The 19613-nt window shown below is 41.2% G+C and overlaps 1 protein-coding gene across 3 annotated transcripts in view; it reads right to left on the bottom strand.

The window, feature by feature from the left end:
• Positions 1-9548: 9548 nt before the first annotated feature.
• The window catches only part of TANK (TRAF family member associated NFKB activator), a 36435-nt gene continuing 26370 nt past the window's right edge, over positions 9549-19613 (bottom strand). For 2 of the 3 annotated variants that reach the window (XM_005309427.5, XM_005309428.5), the window contains 3 exons: positions 18732-18850; positions 15790-16376; positions 9549-11156 (listed from right to left, as the gene is read on the bottom strand). In XM_005309427.5, the coding sequence (XP_005309484.1) occupies positions 10962-11156; positions 15790-16376; positions 18732-18850 (901 nt within the window). In that variant the 3' untranslated portion in view covers positions 9549-10961. The remainder of the gene's footprint in view (positions 11157-15789; positions 16377-18731; positions 18851-19613) is intronic. The other variant, XM_024114741.3, reaches the window with a different exon arrangement.

Here is a 19613-nt window from a genome sequence, read left to right as displayed (position 1 = left end):
ATTACATGGTCATGCTGTGCTTTTAAAGGCAGTTTGGTTCACTTTTGTCTATTTAACACCTAATTCGGAGGAGTCCATAGGCATCTGGAGATCTGAACGCCGCGTAATGAATTCACTGTTTAGATGGGAAATTTTTTAAAACTACCTCAAATTACATTTATTAACAAGGCGACCAGGAAGTGTTATAGTTGTTAGACGCTTCATTTATTAAATAATTTGTGGGTATTTTCAGTTGTCATATCCAGAGTCATGGGGGTTTACTTATTTTTAATTAGCAATTCCAAAACAATGCTACTGCAATTTAACAATTCATCGCATAATCTGGGGCTCTTCGGTTCAGCTGCTAATGTTAGATCATTCAGATTGTTATTTTGATCTATTTATAAATCATTTTGCTGTGGTAAGGGAACTGCTGCCTTGAAATTAATAGTCAGGATCCTCGTACTTTGCTAGAACCTACCAGCCAGCAGTGTCTACCTTTGGGTGACCATTTAAAAAAAAAAAGGGTTGGTATGTGTCAGAGGAATAGTAATTTTAAAAACTCACTTATTTTTTCTCTCACTTTATGATTGGTCCCTATTTCCTGTTGGGTTCCTTTGAAAATCAGCTGTGAGAAGGAGAGAGTGGGGGGGAATGGAAGTGTCAAAGCAAATTTAATTGTAAGACTAAGTCACCCGCATTGCTTCTGAGGTCACAGTCTAAACTTTCCTTTTTATGCAAGGAAGTGAATTCAGCAAGATGCCTTATATATATATATAAAGTATAATCTGAATTTAATATTGAAATGCCCTCTGGAAAGCACGAGGCCTGACGTAGCTAACCTAACAGAAAATAGACTGTTTTCCTTTTTTAGTTGCTTGCTTTATTAGATTTCTCACTCTCACAGATTATCCAAAAACGACCCATTGATTGATCGCCCGTAGAGCTGCATTTGGTGTAAAGAAAAACTTCACAGCTTTATTGGCTCCCAGGAGACAAAACAAACAGAACAAGATATTCTTATTAATACAAACAATGCAACAAATGAGAAAATCATCACATTTAAATAAGATAGTAAAGTCAGTCCACTGTACATCCCAGCCGCCAATATACCAGGGATGACAGCTAAGATAACGACCAGCTCTCTGAGGGACAAGTTCCCCTGAGAATTGCAATATTGCTCACAGCATCTCATCATAGGGAACACAGTTAAGCTAAGAAAATGCCACCGAAGTCAACTATAAGAAAGTAGACTAGCCTGCCTTTCCCACCCTCTTACAAGGGTGTTCCAATACGAAACTGCAACTCTGGATGTAAAAGGCAAAATGAGTTTATTCTTCCGAAAGCGTTTTGAAATCCTTCATGGCATGGGAGATTTATGTAGACTGTGATCTGAATGCAGCTGGTCAGAGTTTTGGGGCCCTGTACGAATAATCGCAACCACTATATTTACCTGTGTGAGAGATCAGATCCAAACATCCTGTCACGTCTTCCGCAAGAATAGAAAGATCGTTCCTTACTCTTTAATTAAGACTCCCACGTTACAAATCAGTCTCCACTCAACTTTCCACGTGATTATTTAAAGTGGGACAAATGTCCTCCACTTTTTAAAGGAAGCCAACAATCGATTAACTTCCTTTGGGGGAAAAGTCGGACTGATATTTGTTTGGAAAAATAAAACAAAGTGAACCATTTTCAAGCTCAACGACCCAGTAAGTCAACCACGTGCCCGCTTTATTTGCTGCTAACCCATTAGAGGAAGGGTGTACCCAGCCTCTTGGTTAGTAACATCTCCTCAACTTTACATGGGAAAGCCAGGGAGGCACAGTGAGGAATATGGACTTTTTTGAAATGTTGTGGAAGTCTTAACAGCCTTCTAGTCCCGTTACACTCGGGTAAAGAGTCGGGGGATTGCAGTTCTACCATTCCAGCAATCTCTTCTCTCCTAACAGACAGCCTAAAATCAAGTTAAAGAAACATTTGTCCGAAGTTTGTGTGCTTTTGCTAAACACAGAATGTCCCCCTGTCTGGGTGGCGGCCACCTGACTTCTATGAAGCCCATGGGAGTTTTGGAAAAACTGCACCTGTGCCGCGGCCTTTACTCTTCTAGATCTGCAAAGAAAAGCTGAAAGGATTGGCTCTTATTGTGTGTTTGCAGAGGGCCGGGCCCAGCGGAGTGCCATCGTGGTTGCTGCCTCTAGACCCTATTGGGATACAAATAACATAAATAATAACGAGAATAATTAATAAACGCCTACTCCACTCAAACCCGTTGACTTGCGTTTGGGCCTGTGCGCTTGAGAAAGGGCTGCCGGCTCTTTTTAAGTATCAGCTGAAGAACACCAGCGTTCTTTATGCACCGCCAGCTCCCAGGGATAATAAACAGGATCGAGGCCATTCATTCCAGTGGGTATGTTGGGTGCACAAGGGATGCAGAATGGGGCCAGGTGAGCATATATACACACGTGGCCCTGTGTGTGTAACGTGTATGCCCCCTTACACGCTTAGTGGCCAGCTGACTTCCATGACATCAACGAGAGTTTTGCCAAGGCTTCTCTAGAAACGGTATATACATATTTAAAGAGTAAAACAATTATGTTTTTACAGTCCAAATGGAATTGCTTTACCTTTAAAAGAAATGTCACCATTGATTGAATTTGGGCCACACTACTCTTGGTTGGGGCAGTGATTACATAAATGAGTTTCTATGATTAATAAATAAATTATTGCAATGAAATTATAATACCTGACATTTGTGATTTTTTTAAAGTTGTAATCAAACAAGTTCCATTAAAATGCTCGATCCTTAAAATCTTAATATATTATTGTAGGCTATTTCAGGCCAAAATAGAAGCAATTTTCATATTACTTTCCCATCACGTTTTCTTTTTACATTAATTTTGATTGAAAGAATATTAGTAAAACATTAATCGGAACCCCCTCGGAAAACATGTTGATATTAGTGTGTTGGGTAAGATTTGCACGAAGGAATGCAAAGCCACTTTGATTATTAAGAAAACTTGCTGTGCATATTCCTGGGGCTGTAAAATGACTAGACCTGGCAGACTAAGCTATCAAGAATGTTTGCCATTTCTTGGATGCCTATGGGCACTATCTTCCATGAGCAAGAAAGCCAGATTAAGTAAATTAGGGATGACATTCCTTTTGCCACAGTCTCTTTTGTTGTCACTTGAAACAATTGCGAATCTATAAGTAACAAGTGTGCTTGGTAGACTCTATACAAACTGAAGTTAAATGGACACATGGTTGAGAACTTTATTAGAAATTCATTTTCTGTGGTTTTGGCTGCTGAGTCTCCGTGGGCTTTCACATCTTGAATGGCATGGAGCCCGAGGTTTCTTTTCAGTGCTCCTATTGAGCTTGGACGTGGCTTTTTACGCCCCCACCCTTATGTCCACAGTTATGTACAGTATTTCCACATACTGAAAATGTTGTCTACACTGCTGAGACTGACAAGGCTAACAAAGGCTCTTGGGGCGCATACACACCAGATCTATTTGTGCTCTGGAACACAGCTCTCAAAAACAGCTAGTTCGACTGATCTAGTGCTGGACTGGTTGACAGTATGCATAAAACCGGGATTATATTTTTCTGCTCCTTTATCATTATATACCGCCTATGACTAGGGTAATTCCCAAAGGAAGACGTGGATATTGGCGTTTCCTTTAACCCACCACAAATAACCTGCTGTTCACAAGTTGATGGTTCGGATGCCCTTTCAACTGGTTGCCACCTCTGAAACAAGTGCTAATGCACTACATTTCTAGATTGGATTCCCATCCTACCTACGGTTCAGTTTATGCTATGGAGGCACTGTATTGTCACTCACAGACTCGACTTCTCACACGCAATCTGCATGTGCATTCCTGTTGAACGTGTATTGACCCTAGAAATAGCTTTAAATGGTTTTTAGGGCACCTGCTGTAAACACAACATATTTTACAGACAGCTTCTAAGTCCAGGATCTCAACGTCTTGTTTAATTCCACTCTCCAATTAGTAATTGTTTTAAATAGACGATGTACATGCGCCTAGTGGTGGCGACAAGGGCATTTGATCAGTTACAAAATAACTACAACATTATTTGTCGTACCAATGTTCACGCTCAAATATAAAAAAGATGCTTCTATTGATGCTGTCCGAAGGGTAGCAGTGCAGCAGCACAGGCTGCCCTGGTGCATCCATCTCTTCCAGTTTGTGGGCAGGTACCGAATCACGTCCCAGCTGGCAGGCAAACGGAGTTAGCAGGAGAAGAGGCTCTTTTTGCGTATCTTCTGTGAATCCTCAGGGAACACAATAGCGTTCCTGATCTCTAGTGCTTGTAATTAAGAGGATGGCATCTTGGGCTGGAGTGTACGGGAGAAAATCACTTTCACAGCACCTGGAGAGTTTGGTGTGGTGCTTGCTGACAAATAGGGAGCCTTTATGAAGGTTCCATAACCTTTTGCCCTAACAGACTGTACATTCGACACAGCAGAATGGCATAATATAGATGTTTGTGTATAGGTGATAGTGCGGGGATTTAAAAAAACCGAGAGGTTTATTAAAGTATTTTAATGAATAATGAAACCCTAACAAAGCGTCCGCGTCCCTGGTAATTTGCTAGCCACCTACTGTTTTGCTTAGGGAGATTTTTGTATTGCAATCAGATATAGAGAAAAAGCTAGCAGGTGAGATTCACATTCAACGTTTTCAGCTCTTGACCTCAGAAATGTCACGCCACTTTTCTTCTATACATTCCCCTTTACCTATGGAGCTTTATAAAGAAAGTGGTAAAACAAACAAAACAAACAAAAAGACTTCATTCGCATTCGGCGTCTGCCTTCTGTCTCACACATATTAAATTTCACAAAACAGAAAGAAACAATAGAGCTTATTAAGAAAAACTTGTTCGGAATGGCAAATTAAGCATAACGGAAACACACACGTTTTTACAAGTACGTGGTTCTTTTCACCAATTGAACATTTATAACAATTATGAAAGTATATACTTGTCTCTGCAAAATGTTTCCGTTTTAGTTCACTTTCACCATATCACCCTGTTACATACATCTGTAATTCGGTCAGTTTTCAGAATCCTTTCTAAATCAGAGCACTCTTCGCCTTTATTTTCTGGGCAGATATTAACCAAACAAGTGTAATCACTGCTCGTTGATTTTCTTTCCCAGTGAAATAGCGGGGGAGATGCAATGCACTTCTGTAGGTACAGGTTAGTCCCCACTGAACATTCTTATGGAAGAAGTGATTAATATGATAGCCAGGGTGGAACCCACAGTCTCAGCATTCCTCCTCACGGCCAATATGTGTATCATATGATGATATATATGTTAAACAATCTTGGAAAATTATGTCAAAGGAAGCAACAGCCCAATAAGCCATATGTTCAGGGAACTTAACCGGTTTCCACTAGGGATCAAATATCAGTTCATCTTTGTCTCCTTATGTGCAAATATTTAAAAAAAATCTCAGGTAGATAAAATATAAAGAGAGCCGAGATTGCATCCCCCATCGCTAGATTAAGAAGCAGAGATGAACAATCTCCTACTTAGCAAAGGGCACAAAGGTTAACATGAATGTCTCCCCCTATTTGTGTATCCAAGAGATCAGTATTATTTACATATACAAAATTGTGCACCTAGAGTTTTTAATATTTCTAAAAATGTAAAGAAATGTAATGCTGAGCATCGCGAGGTAATAGACTTCTCCGCACCCTGGGTATTGTAGCGATCTGGGGAATTGTTTTTTGCAGCCTGGGATGTCAGAAAGCCACAGACGCATGAAAATCTCACCATCTGTATGCTCATGGAAATTCTCATCAAATAGTCTGAAATACAGGCTTAGCATAATTTAAAAAAAAATAACTAGCGATATGCATATTTGAAAACAATTAAAAAGCTATCGAAAGTAGTGTTCAACCTGGATTAGCAGGGTCTTCATCGCAGGCCTAAAACTAGCACTTTTCTTTGTTTGCTTAACCTCCAAATCCACACCAAAATGATTTTAAATATCGCTTATAAACAAGGGGTTTAAACTAAACCGAGATGTGTGGCTAGTGGATTTCGGTAAACCACCCTAGGTTTAGGAAAGGGGTGGTGGGCTGACTTTGGGATTAACTAGTATTCTGAACAAAATCCTGCTGTACGTATTTCTCCTGTCTATTCCAGAGCACAAGGGGTGTGTATTATTAGGAACCACCTTCTCCCTCTTAATGCAGAAATTACATTGTTCATATAAACTCCTGCAAGTAATACAGCATCAATATGTTATTCCCTTAACATAAAAACACCCAGTTTGTGTAAATCTGTAATAAATAATATTTTAATGTTAAGGAGAAGTGTATAGTAATCAAAATCTTTAGGGGCAGGATGGAATAGAAACTGAGAAACATTTGACAGTAAACAATCCAACGCTCATTCTTCTGCCTCACACTAGGAATATGGCGCACTTAGCTGTATTAGTGCTGCAGATGCTATCGCACTAGGAGCTGCCTTAGTGAACTCCAGGGGTGTTGGAAGTGGGGGGCAGTGAGCAAGGGCCGAGCAGGGCCTGGGCAGACAGCGAGTCTTCCCTCCCCGCCTGGAGTAGGGTGGGCTGCTCTCCGCGCAGGGACGCGGTGCGCGCATGTAAAGCAATGTAGAAGCGAGCACCTTCTACAGCACCTTTTCTCCCACTCGAAGGCCAGCTCCCTTTGGGCCTCCTCGCAGCCAGCACGCTGGACTAGCATGTGCCGCGCTTCAGGCTTGCAAGGCCAAGCGGTCTGCAAGGCATGAGGCTGGGCTCAAGGAGAGCCGGGGCAGGCTGCTGATCTGCCAAAGCCTACCAGCGAGACAGCAGGGACCCCCCGGGTAGGGAGCTGCAGAGGCTGGAGCCCTAGTAACAGGGCGCAGCCCTGCGCTTCTCCCGCCTGGGCGCCCTCACGGTGGGTACCTCTTCTCTGATTCCTCGGCCCGCTACACTGCCAGGAACTAAGGAGTCCAGCCTATCCCGGGGCTGGGAGGGGAGCGGGCATTGCCGTGTGAGGAACCCCCAGGGTTTGTGCACGTTGCCCGGGGCCCCCGCCCGGGGACTGCCCGATGGAGGCCGGGCCAGCGGGAGCTGGGTGCCCCCCGGGGTCGGGCCGGGTTCCAGCCTATACACAGGGTGCGCTGTGTGGTTGCGGAGGGCCCTGGGCTTGCCATGCGGCGGGCGGGAAGGAGGGATCGCGGCAGGCGGGCGGAGGGAGGAAGGAGGCCGGGCTGATTAGCATGCAGAAGCGCTCGCAAGCCCGGCTCCATTGTTTTAACACCTCCCCTCTCCTCCGCGCCAATCTGTCACCGTTCAGCAGGCGAACGCTGCTGCCTCGAATGCTGCTCTTCTCAAATGAGACGGATAATTAGCTGCCCCGCACGAATGGCGCACTCTTCTCACCCCTGATTGCTATCACCTTCTTGCTCCTGGCAGTTTTGACACCTCGTAATCAGCCTGCTGCTTTTTCTCTTTTCTTTCCCTATTTCTGATTTTTTTCTCTCCCCCTTCTTTCAGTTTTTTTAATGCAATCCCAGTTGCCATTTGGATTGAAACTCCTCTGCTGAGTTAACCTTGTGCGGTTGCGGGGGAAAGGAGGATGTTCGGCAGGGAGGGAAAGAGACAGAGCTTCCTCTGAGCCCCAGCTGCTGAGCTCACCAGGGGTGGGAGAGAGGAATAGCTTCGTTTGAGCCTCCAGTGCCCTTTTCTACTGAGGGAAGAGCTTCCCCCAGCCTCCTCTCAATTCACCGTATTGTGTGTGTGTGTGGCGGGGGGTACTTGGAGTGCCACCGGCTCAATTAAGGGAGGGGGGAAATTGCATTGCTGCAGTTTTCTTACGCTTGGGGTATGGGAAGGGGAGTTTAAAAGTCCAATGGCCATTTGGAGACTCTCTTCTGCTGGGAGGGGGAAAGAGTTTAGCTTCATCTGAGACTCCTCGAATGAGGTGACATATATCCAGGGGGGGACAGCTCCCACTGGAGTATGGCAGAGGGGACTGATTCCAGAGAGGTAAGAGACCTCAATTAATATCCTGACTCTCTCTTAGCCATCACACAGAGGAGGACTCGTAGGATCTGTCACAGGAGTGTTTTCCTCTCCTCTAACGAGCACTGACATGACAGGCGAATTACTGGAGCTACACGCAGCTGTCGAGGTAGCAGCCAGACAGAGGAGCTACATGTGTGCTACCGGGCCGCCAGCACCAGGCATTAGGATGAGCCAGTGAAGATCTTAGTGGATCTGACCCCCAACCAGGCGGAGTGTTTCCTCTGCTGATGCCGAGAGGTCTCCCCTACACCAACGCTACCCCCAGGGGAGACCTCTCGGCATCAGCAGAGAAAACACTCTGCGTGGTTGGGGGTCAGATCCACTAAGATCTTCACTGGCTGCTGGCTCTGAGCATGTGTGTTCGTTGCCACCTACTGCCCTCACTGGGGACAGAGGACTGCAAGTGAGGCAGCAGTGGAGGCTTGTAAACCTCTGCAGCGCAGGGCTGGCGGGGACTCGGCTAACGCCACTAGCCCGAGAGAAGAAGGGGGAGGATGGGAGGGAGTAGATAGAGGGAGGAAAGCAGCCGAATACCTTGGCACGAACCTGCTGCTCCTGCCCTAATTCTGCTTCCTTCCTCCCACCCGTGATGGGTTCTTAATGCACTTCCCATGCGGACTCAGCCTCCGCTGCTGCGTTAAGCTTGTGTAGGGGAGGGGGGGAGGAGAAATCGCTGCAACTGAACCTGCTCTGGTGATGAGCGTAGTAAAGCAGATGTCCGTGAGCCGCAGCACAGCCGCCGCCTCCTCCTCCAGGAGAGCAGCAGGAGAGCGGCGCCCTCACCTCCCACTGCTCCAAGCAGCTCACAGCTGGCCAGGGGGTGCTTTGGGGGGTGGGGTTTTAAATAGATTCTTACACCCCTTGCTGGGGTCCGGGCACAGCTAACTGCCCTGGACGTGGCGCCCCCTCAGGCGCTCACCAGGCCGGAGTGTTTGCAATGCACAGACTTAACTCTCTTCGGCGTCATGTCCCTGGGGCTGATGGGCAAAGTGGATTTGGACTCCCCATCTTTGGCTTCTTCCTCTCCCCCCCCCGTGCTCCCGGGGAAGGGAGGGGGCGTTTCTAGGTCTGCCACCCCTGTTGTGCAAAGAGGAGAGCTCTGGCCCCTGGGCGGACACTCTTCGGCTCGGAGCAGGAGAGCCGGAGGGGGAAAAACGCAGGCACGCGCAAAAAAGGTGGCAGGGATAAAAAAGGTAAATCGCGGTTTGCTCAGCTCTTGCCAATGTGAGCTGCGGGTCTTGCTTTTTACGGGTTAGAGGACAAGGCAGTTGTGTGGCGGCTCTTTTGGAGTGCGATTCCCTATCCCCCTTCCCATTTCCCCCCCACACCAAGTACCACCCTCAGCAGTGCTCACCTCCCAGCGATAACTGGGAAGGGAACTTCACACACCCCATTGCGCCCAAAGACGTGCCTGCCTCAGACCTTTCCACCCACGGAGCGATGTAGGAAAAGGGGTTTTAACGCTATTATAGTAACAAACGCACTCTCCAGGTCACATTAACAGACAAGCACTGTACCCTGCACTTTATTACAGTACATTATCAGCCAACAGCTAGTCACATACACAGCAGGCACTTAAAACTACAGTAAACAGTTGTAGAAAAATGTTTAGTGTAGGAGTATTCTCCAGTTGACTTAAAATCCATTTCTGAAAATGATGCAAGATTTATATTTTCCTTTAGCTTTGTAAAATGGTTACCATCACCCAATAAATCTTTGAACAGAGAGAAGTTAGCGCCATGCTTACCTGTAGCTACAGAAAATATATTAATGCTAATTACGACTTAGGTCTGGACTGGAACTGTCCAAAGTGCAGAAGGCTCTCCTGGAGGAGATCATTGCACATCAACTGTTTAAAAACAAAATGCAAGCTAGCTGATCTAACATTCATAAAATACACACACAGCCATCAAAATTTAAATTGTAGTTTAAAAGTGATTTCTAGTTTAAAAGAGAGACCTGTATTTTGGTCTGAAGACTTGTGTTCATTAAAAAAAAAAAATCCCTAGAGTTTGAGTAACATCCAGTAGGGAACCACAAGAAATGCTAAATTATCTTTTGAACTTGTAGTTTTAGGGGGAAGTGTAACCTGGTTCATCTCATCTTCTCTGTATGTAAAAGCACGTATCCGCTCCCACAGAGGAATAAGTATTTTCCATGAATTATGAATGCTAACAATATACATTAACAATTTAATAGTGCACCTCTGCCAAAGATACATAGCGTTGCAATCTTCATTTTAGCCAGAGTGAGTATTGTTTTGTATCTGAGACAAATCTGTTTACTAAAACAGTTTTACAGTGGATTACACTGATCTCTGCCAATGATGTAAGAAACAAAAGACATAAATGTATCTTAAGTATGACGTACCTGTTACTTGGTTGCTCTAGTGATTTTACAAGAACCTTATCTACAATATAAATACAACACTGAACCTGTCTTAAGTAAAATTTGGAGATTCCTCCCTAGCCCTTCAAATGTTCTGAGGACCTATTCTTGCTCCTATTTACAATAATGAGTAAATAGGAGGAAAATTGATAGGACTGCTCACACTTTATCTCCTCAAATTAAAGGCCCAGTTCTGCAAACATTTACTCATGCAAGTAGTCCTTACTCACACAAGTAGTCATTAATTATTGTGGGACTACTCAGGTGAAGATAACTTGTGTAAGAAAAGGTTTGTAGGATCAGGCCTAAAGCTCATATTGCAACATGACATACTGAAGTGAAACTGAATTACAGTCTTCTACTGGGTAATTTAAATGTGTAAAATTTGAAATGAACTTAACTGAAAAACAGTTTCAGTAACATCATTATGAACATAGTCTTAATTCTGAAGTTAACATACACACTTGAATTAAAAATGAAATATACACAAAAGCGCAACCCAGTATCTCTACAAAGCCTTATTCAGCTTGCTTCCGGATACATTGATTGTTCTTTAAAGTGTGAATTAAGATGCCTGAGAAAATCCCCCCTGGATGTAGTAGATGGTGGGAAAACTTTTTGACAGAATTCACATATTCCAGACTGCTTCAGTTCTGAGTCTGTATAACCTTGTGCCAGTAAGTTATTATCTTGAGTTTGAGATGGCTTCCAGAAGGGCTGAAAAAGGCAAAAAAAAATTATTATGACTTGTGCTTAAAATGAATACAGTTCTAAATATAAAAGTTACCAGCATTTGTTTTGCACTAGTTAGAGTTTGTATATACTTGATATATCAACAACAAAAATGGCATTTCTGGTTCTCATTACATTAAAATCAAGAAAATACTTCACATTTTAGAAAAGTAAAAGAATCTGAAGGAAACTAAACATTTATATCTGCAAACACGTTGTCAAATACAAGAATATAAGTCAGATTTTAAAACACTCTTGATAATCAACTAAAGCTTCCTTTGTCAACAATGTCAGTGTAATAAATACTAAGGCTTTTTATGGACTCTTCAAATATTTCACTGTAGGAAAACTAAACCGTGGCATTTGTAGTCTCTGTTCTGAGATACTGTATAAACATTCCTGCACAGATAATATTGCCCTTTTTAGAAAATAAGCAATATACATTTTACATTCCCCCTATTGGTACATATCTAGTTTTCAATTTAATCAGAAAGCAATCTCCCTGGCAATATAGGGTAGCTTATAATTTTACCTCTATTATCTGTTGCTAATATTACAGTAATGAATTTAAATTAATCCTTAACCTTCCTTTGCAATCCTGATTTCTTCATTACAAAGACTGTGTGTGGCCTGGGGTGTCAGTCTCTGCTTCTTTTTCCTACTTGGCATCAAGTTATAAGCCAAAGTGCACTCAAACTGAATGGCAGCAAGTAAGTGACAGGAGGGGACACAGCACAGGAGAGATCTCTACAGTCTTTTTGCAGCAGACCTTTTCACTATAATCTCACGTATGCACAGAAGGGAAAGAGTATCTTGGCAGTAGAAAGGCAAGCAGTTTCTCTTGAAGTTAAGTCTCTTGCTGTCCATCCCCATAAAAGAGCTTCAATTCTCATGTTCCCAAACTTTGCCAGGCTAAAAAGCAGGTGCTTAATCCTCCAGTGGCAACAAACTGTGCTACCAACCTGGCTTTCACATGGTTAATTCTTATTTGTAAACCAGATGCAGTTTCTTTTAGGAGTTAATTCACTTCCTAAACAATGTTTAGCATTTCAGGGGGCTGTTGTTCATTAGTAATTAAGTGTAATTAAATCACTTCCTTCTGCAATACAATCTACTGCTTGTAGATAGTGGGCAGTTGATGTAAATTGCATATGAAATCTGTCTAGACACTAACATACTTTTAAATATTCCTACGAAGTGTGTTTGTGGTTACTGACTTGCAACCACCTTGAATAAACTGGCATTTTTAATAACCATATAAAGAGGCCTGATATTTAAAGAGACCAAAAAAGTTCTTGTAAAATTTGCTGAAATGTATTGGGGACAAAGTAAGGTTCTAATCTTACAAACTGTAACTACTAGACTTAGGTACCAATACCTCAAAACACTTAAATACCACAGACTTCTTGGGGACTTAAGTATGTGCTTAAGTGCTTCCCTGAATAGGGATAGAATTAAGCAGACACTTAAGCATTGTGCTGAATTGGAACCTTAAGCATCTATTTAACTATCTTCAAGCAATAGTAATCCCATTAGAGTCAATGGACTATTCATGTGCTTAAAGTTATACATTTTAAATGGTTTTCTGAATTGTGGCCTCGCTAGGGTTGGCAGTCCCACTAAATAAAGTACTGCATCAATAATTAATATTTTCAGAATCAGACCTTAAAGTTGTAAATATGCACACATATGTATAGTTAACTATAAATCAGTAAAGTCTTAGGTCCAGTAAGATGCATGTTTATTTTAATCTGCTACATGTTTCAATCACATTGTTTTCAAAGAGGTACTAGATCCTAACAGGGCCACCCAGATGGAGCAAGGAGAGGAGAGGAAAAGGGGCTGTTTGCAGTGAGCCCCTAAACTGAGTGGCATTGTGACCAGGTGCATGGGGTTGCAGTGCCATTCAGGTTTGGCACTGTGACCCTGTGTAGCAGCTCACAATGCCCAGAGTGGGTAGCGTGGCCCAGCCCCGCAGGACAGGAGCCACTTCTATGCAGTAAGTGTGGGGTAGGCTCACTCTCCACACCCAACCCTTGCAGCCTCCCCTCGGTGTTTTTGCACCCCTTTTTTTGGGTGGGGGGATTACTCTGTTTCAGATTTTGTCCCAGGCCTCCAAAAAATCTCTGTGCCACCCTGTATTCTAAGGAAACAGCACTGAGTTTTCCATTTAATAACCATAAAGCTGGAAAGAGCTACATTTACCACAAACTGAGAGCAGCAGCTCCAAAGGTTCATTGTTGCCAAATATGTTGTATTTTAAGGGGCTGTTCCATCTATAAGTTAACATATGTAGTAAATATGATAAAGTCCTAGTCTACACTAGGGAAAAAAAAATCCATCATGTAATTCATCACTGTTGGAGCTCCACCAGTAGCAGCTATAGATAGGGCGCGGGAATGGGCAACGACAGGGAATAAGTATCGATAGGTCTTGGATGTTTATTACTAGTCCCTATCTGACAAGGTGCTAAAAGAGCTCTGGGCACGGTCTAAACTAGAGCACAACTGCTGCAGCTGCACCCAGTGGAGAGAATTACATGTCCAAGTTTTGCCAATGTGCATACAGGGTAAAGGAGTTGTATTCATCTAACTGGATGATACTGCAGCACTTGAACTCAGCTAAGAGAAAATCTTTGACCCTATAATCAGTAAAAAGACAACCGATCAATTCAATTCACCCAAAACAGAATGCATGGAAACATTTTGGAAGCAGTTAAATAAAGGTGATGTATATTACGTAAATATATACAGATGTATATTTAATGGATCTTAAAGTAATATTGGCTTCTGTCAAAAACTTCTGGATAAGATGCAACATTTTAAATACTGTCCTTATGTTCTATTTTGCTACATAAATATAAATTATAAATATTGAAAATAGTTTCTATTGCCAGTTCTCTTTTGAAATGAGACATTCAATATTAAAATCTCCCCATAGAGCTGTAGTACTGGTCATTCACATTCTAAAATGATACCCTCAAACTAAAGTAATTTCCTTATTTTGCACAAATATCAATTATCTAACCCTATGCTCTTGTCCACCAACTCTCCTGTACTTTTTAAGCTGCATACTTCCCTATCAACTTGTAATCACATACCAGCTGTTTCACTTGCTGTAATATACAATGCAGGGTGCCATCTATTGAAAAATGAATTCACACACTGGCTAGTAAAAGAACAAGCAGGAGAGATAATGGAGAAAAAGGGGAAAAAAAAGTAACAAGTAATAGAATGGATGCTTCATAGATCCACAGGAATTCTACTTGTAATAAAATAAGTTGTTTAATTTCTTTTACTCAGTCACAACTATAACTGAGAATCTGGGAAAAATAAAGCACAATAAAAAGAGTACGTAATTAATAATTCAGGATAAAATTAAAATCTACCACAGCACAAACAATATCTAAAATATAACAATGAATCTATGGTAATTTAAAAAAATTAAATTATGTAAAGCAGACTACAAATCTCAGATTCTCTGCCAAAAATGGTCAGAAAATTAAATTTAAGACTAAGGTAGACAGTAGAACTAGGCTGGGTCAGTTTTAATAATAATACATTTATAGCTCTAGAGATCCTCAGATACAAAGGTAAATGTTATTTTAGCCCCATAGCTCCTCTTTTCCTTATTTAAAGGCAAAGCTGAGGCACAGAGCAGTTAAGGCAATTTGCCCAAAGTCTAAGAGAGTAACTGGAAGAGCGGAGAAGAAAATACAAAAATCCTAAATATCAATATCTGCTCTAGCCTTTGGATAATGCTCCCTCCAATTAGAAAGACAAAAAAGTGAAATCCTGGCCCTATCAAAGTCAATGGAAGTTTTGCCATTGACTTCAATGGGGCCAGGATATTACCCAAAGGCTCCGATTCAGCAGAGCACTCAATGGCACTTACGCACATAATTGTTCTGCTGAATTTGGCCAAAGGGCCTTATTTTCAGAGATACTGAGCATCTACAGCTCACGCTGACTTCAGCTCGAGTTCTGGATGTTCACACCTCTGAAAATCAAACCAAACGTCTACTTAAAAAGTAGATATACATTTACCTGTATTTCTTTAGGTTTCTATTTATGACTATTTGTGGAAATACGTATTTTCCTATTCTACAAGTACTTCTAAAATATTTTACCCCTTTTAAATTGTTCTGTGTTTGTCCCTTATTAGATCTAAAGATAGATTTTTTTTCCCCCCCAGAAGGAAGTACACGGAATTATATGGTATTTTTTAAAATAGCACATATGCCCACATGTTCAGTTGTACATTTTTAAAAAGTATAGTGATGCACACTATATTTGATTCTATGGAATAAATACTTGGGTAAAGATAATTTTGCAAATCACTTTTGCAATGGATACACAAACAGTTACTTAATATCTTCCTGAAGTGAAATTTGTGCAAGCATCTATATTCTTAAATCTAATTTAAATCCCTCCATTATTTCACTGAAAATGTTGTTAATGTACACAAATTCAGTGTCAGAAAGCAGATCTACATAAAATCAAATGTTCAGCATAAAAATGGTGTGATTCATATAGGTTTCGTTCCTGCCTGAAAGACATTTACATAGCACCTGTTTAAATGAAATATTAACCTTTAAAATATATGAATATAAAGATACCTGCTGAGGTCCTCTGACAGCCCTCCTAGTGGCCTCTGAAGAGGGAAAATTTACCTCAGTAGCATCTTGATTTGTATACGGATGTACAAGTTTGGTACCAATGTCTGCTGTTTTCAAATATGGTGTTTTGTCCTGAGTATTCTGTTTGAGCATGGCTGTATGGCTTGGGGGTTTTGTTTTGTCAAGTGTAGTTAGGTTTTGCATAGCTGAGCTTATGTGGTCAACTCCACGAGTTTCAAAGGTGTTACATTCCAATTTACTCAGGTTCATAGCATGGTCTTCATGATCCATGTTAAAATGATGATCTTGAAGCACATTTTCAGCTATTGCAGTACAAGGAACTGTTGGTTTATCTGGAGTGCTCTGTAAGAAAGTAGAGTCATTGTCTGTAGGTGGAAACTTGACACTAAATTTAGAAAGTGATTCTACAGAGTTGTCTTCCTCATCTTGGCCCACTCCTCTTGGTGTGATAGATGTTATGCATGATACACCTCTATTTATATCTGTTTTAACCCGAGGTTTTAAAAGTTCTTCTGCTTGTTCATCAGTTTTATCAGTACACTGAATAGGCATGGAAAATGGAATTTCTGTAAAGGGGGGAAAAAGGAAGTTGTCAGACGCCATCTATGGAAACAATAGTTCAAAGTAATTGTTAAAGCACAAATGTATGGATCAGTTATTTTTCTTGATTCTTTTTCTTAGAGTATTTTCCTGAAGTCAGTAATTTGAGGGATGCTCCCCCCATTCAAGAATGATAGCCCCAGTGCAAAAAACCAGAATGTGAAATAACAGAGCTTGATTAATTTATTCTAACAATTCTCTCTCTCTCAGGTTTTGTTAAAACGTATGTTGCCCCATATTAACACACACACACACACACACACACACACACACACACACACACACTTACTAAAGTGTTCTGGCACAAATAGAAGCTGCAACTCAAGATATTATTTTATGGCATGCCAACGGTGTGCTAGGCACTGTAGTCCCAAAGCATTTGAAGTGAATAGACCTTCACCACAGGGATTGTCTTCCTCTGTGTTTGAGAGCTCTCAATATTATTTGTAGTTCTCAAAATGCAATCTACATATTACTTCTAATTAAATTGGGGAATAGTTTTACTATATATTTCACGTATGCAAAGTCCTCCTGAAATCACTCCAATCTCATGGTGATAGACGCCATATAAATTCACAGGCAGAAAGTGGCGTGGTAAGTCTACTGCTTTCTATGCTACAGATATATATTTTTAAAATTATAGGGTGAATTTGCCCCTTCTAAGCTAGTTGTAGTCATGTTGGTCCCAGGATATGAGAGAGACAAGGTGGGGGAGGTAATATCTTTTTATTGAGCCAACTTCTGCTTTTCAGCTCCCCAGAGCTCTTCTTCAGGTCTGGGGAAGAGCTCGGTGTGGTCAAAAGCTTGTCTCTCTCACCAACAGAAGTTGGTCCAATAAAAGATATTACCTCACCCATCTTGTCTCTTCCTGAATGAGGCAGAAAATCTTTTCATGTGAAAAAAGGACATCATATTGTTTGTATAGAATAAACAATACACAATAATAATGTAGTGTAAAAAAAACCCCACAGAAATCAATTTTACAGGCACCTATTAATTAACTGGAAGCAGCTTGACAGATACCCAGAACTTTGGAATATCAGGTCCCTTATTTATGTCTTAAAATATGGACTTAGGAGCGTAACTTTAGACTCATTCAGTATTTTCTTTTCAGCATTTGATATCCAGGTTTAGCTGAACTAAGTAGATACTTGTACATATTGATTTCAGCTGAGTACAGCCATAAGTGGGTACCATTAAAATTTTATCTTTTCAATTGTTATTCATGGGAAATTATCACAAATATGGTTACCGTTTAACAGTTAGTGAATACAAGTTTTAAGGGAGCCCAGTGTACATCTTATTAGGACTACAAGTCATGTTATTAATAAATATATCACAGTCATGATCAGCAAGCACTTCATTGCACTTGCCTCCAGAAAAGACAAATCAACAATTTAGGAATAAACTTGCTGAGTGCCCCAAATCAGAGATAAGAGGGGCACATAATAAAAGATCAACTTTCATCTACCCTTTTTTCCCCTTTAATCACTTGAAGTCATGGACCACTAGCTCTTATTTCATGTAAAGTTGTAACATATAGTTTGCCAATATGTACTGGAGACATCTGCAGGGAGCTGGAAAGGTAAGGTAAATATTTTTTTTTTTTGTGAGGGTTTGAAAAGTGGTCTGTAAAGCCATATCAGGACCTGATCCTGCTGTCTTACTAGCATGTAAAAGCTAATGAAACTACTTCTAGTATTATGCACTATGTCCAGTATAAGTGTTAGCAGGATCAGGCTCGTAGGACTTAGTCCAGTTCTCGCTGAAGTCAGTTTTTCCATTGATTTTGGTGAGTTGGACCTTTAGTCTGTATAATAATAATAATAATAATAATAATAAAAAAAAGTGTTTTAAGTCTGCACAAGGCACTTTGTTTTAAAGTCCTCTACCTCTCCACATGCCAGCTCCACAATCCGGCAGCCTTCTGTGACAAATGTGAGGCTAGAAATATTCATAATGGGCATTTTTATAAACAGAGCTGAATTAAAAAAAACAAAAAGTGCTGTCACTTAGAGCATGCTGGGGCATCAGACTGAGTGAGAGCCAATGATCTACTTCAAGGGATAAAAAAGAACCCTGAAAGTCAGTTACATGGTGACTGCCTCTTACCCATGTAATTTGGAATGTTCCTCATACAATTCCAAAACTTGTGGTGCATTTTCTTAGTGAACTGCAGAGCACCATGCAAGCAGACTTGAAAGAAGCAGATGGTAAACAGTAGAAGTACTTTCAATGTATGTGTAATTTACAGTATTTTCAAATATAAAGCAAAGCTTTCAAACAGTTGAATCACAATAAGAGCTAAAGTAAGATGTTACCATTTACAGGTTCTCTCTTTATGTTAAGTTTACTGAGTTGGTCTGTTTGCTTTCTTGCTAATGTGCATATTCGATGACATTCTTCCTTCATCTCCTGGAAAACCATCTCTAGATCTTCCCTAAAAGTTCAATATTTTAAATCAAAGTGTCAGTGAGTTCAGCTCTTTCATGACCTCGAATTAAAAAATAATATTCCACAACTGTAAGCCAGAGATAGTGTTAACAGCTAAATTTTACTGGTAGCCTTCTACTTAAGGCGTGCACACATACATTCTCCTTTGCAAAAGCAAATGGAAGGGAAGAAAGTAGTCAAACATGATGAAATATGTAGCTGTTTGGTCATATAGCACATGCATAGGCCCCCTGCATGAAAATGATGGAATGGAGCAATAAACCTTTATAGGCCAGGGATTCAAAGGAAACCTGAACCACAGACCTTTCATGTTTCACTGAGTTCCCTCCAGCATTGGCAGTACAACATAACCTTGGCAATTATAGTGCTCCTGTGTTCATGTGATGGCCAGTCCAGAGAAATTAGCTAAGGCTGTTGTGAACATACATTATTTCCCATTTTTTGCTGTGGACTTTAGTCCATGCAGGAAAGGAAATATGCTATGCAAAAGCAGCTGTTCCCTTGAAAAAACAAAAGTTTAGCCGGCGACAAGCACCAGTTTGAACAACGTGTTGTCGGCAGGAGCACTCTCCTGCTGACAACTCAAACACTGCTTGTTGGAGACCCGACCAACAGCGGCTACACAGCGCAACTTTTAGCGGCATGGCTGTAGCGACGCAGCCATGCTGCTAAAAGCTGTGTAGCTTAGCCATATCCTGGTATTCTGTTCTGCACAACCCAAATCCTAGTTTTTTTTCCTCTTGCTTTGT

Source organism: Chrysemys picta, chromosome 11, assembly GCF_011386835.1.
Source record: "Chrysemys picta bellii isolate R12L10 chromosome 11, ASM1138683v2, whole genome shotgun sequence".
Taxonomy (NCBI): Eukaryota; Metazoa; Chordata; order Testudines; family Emydidae; genus Chrysemys; species Chrysemys picta.
The sequence above is the reverse complement of the archived record's forward strand: the minus strand, read 5'-3'. Positions and strand labels throughout refer to the sequence as shown.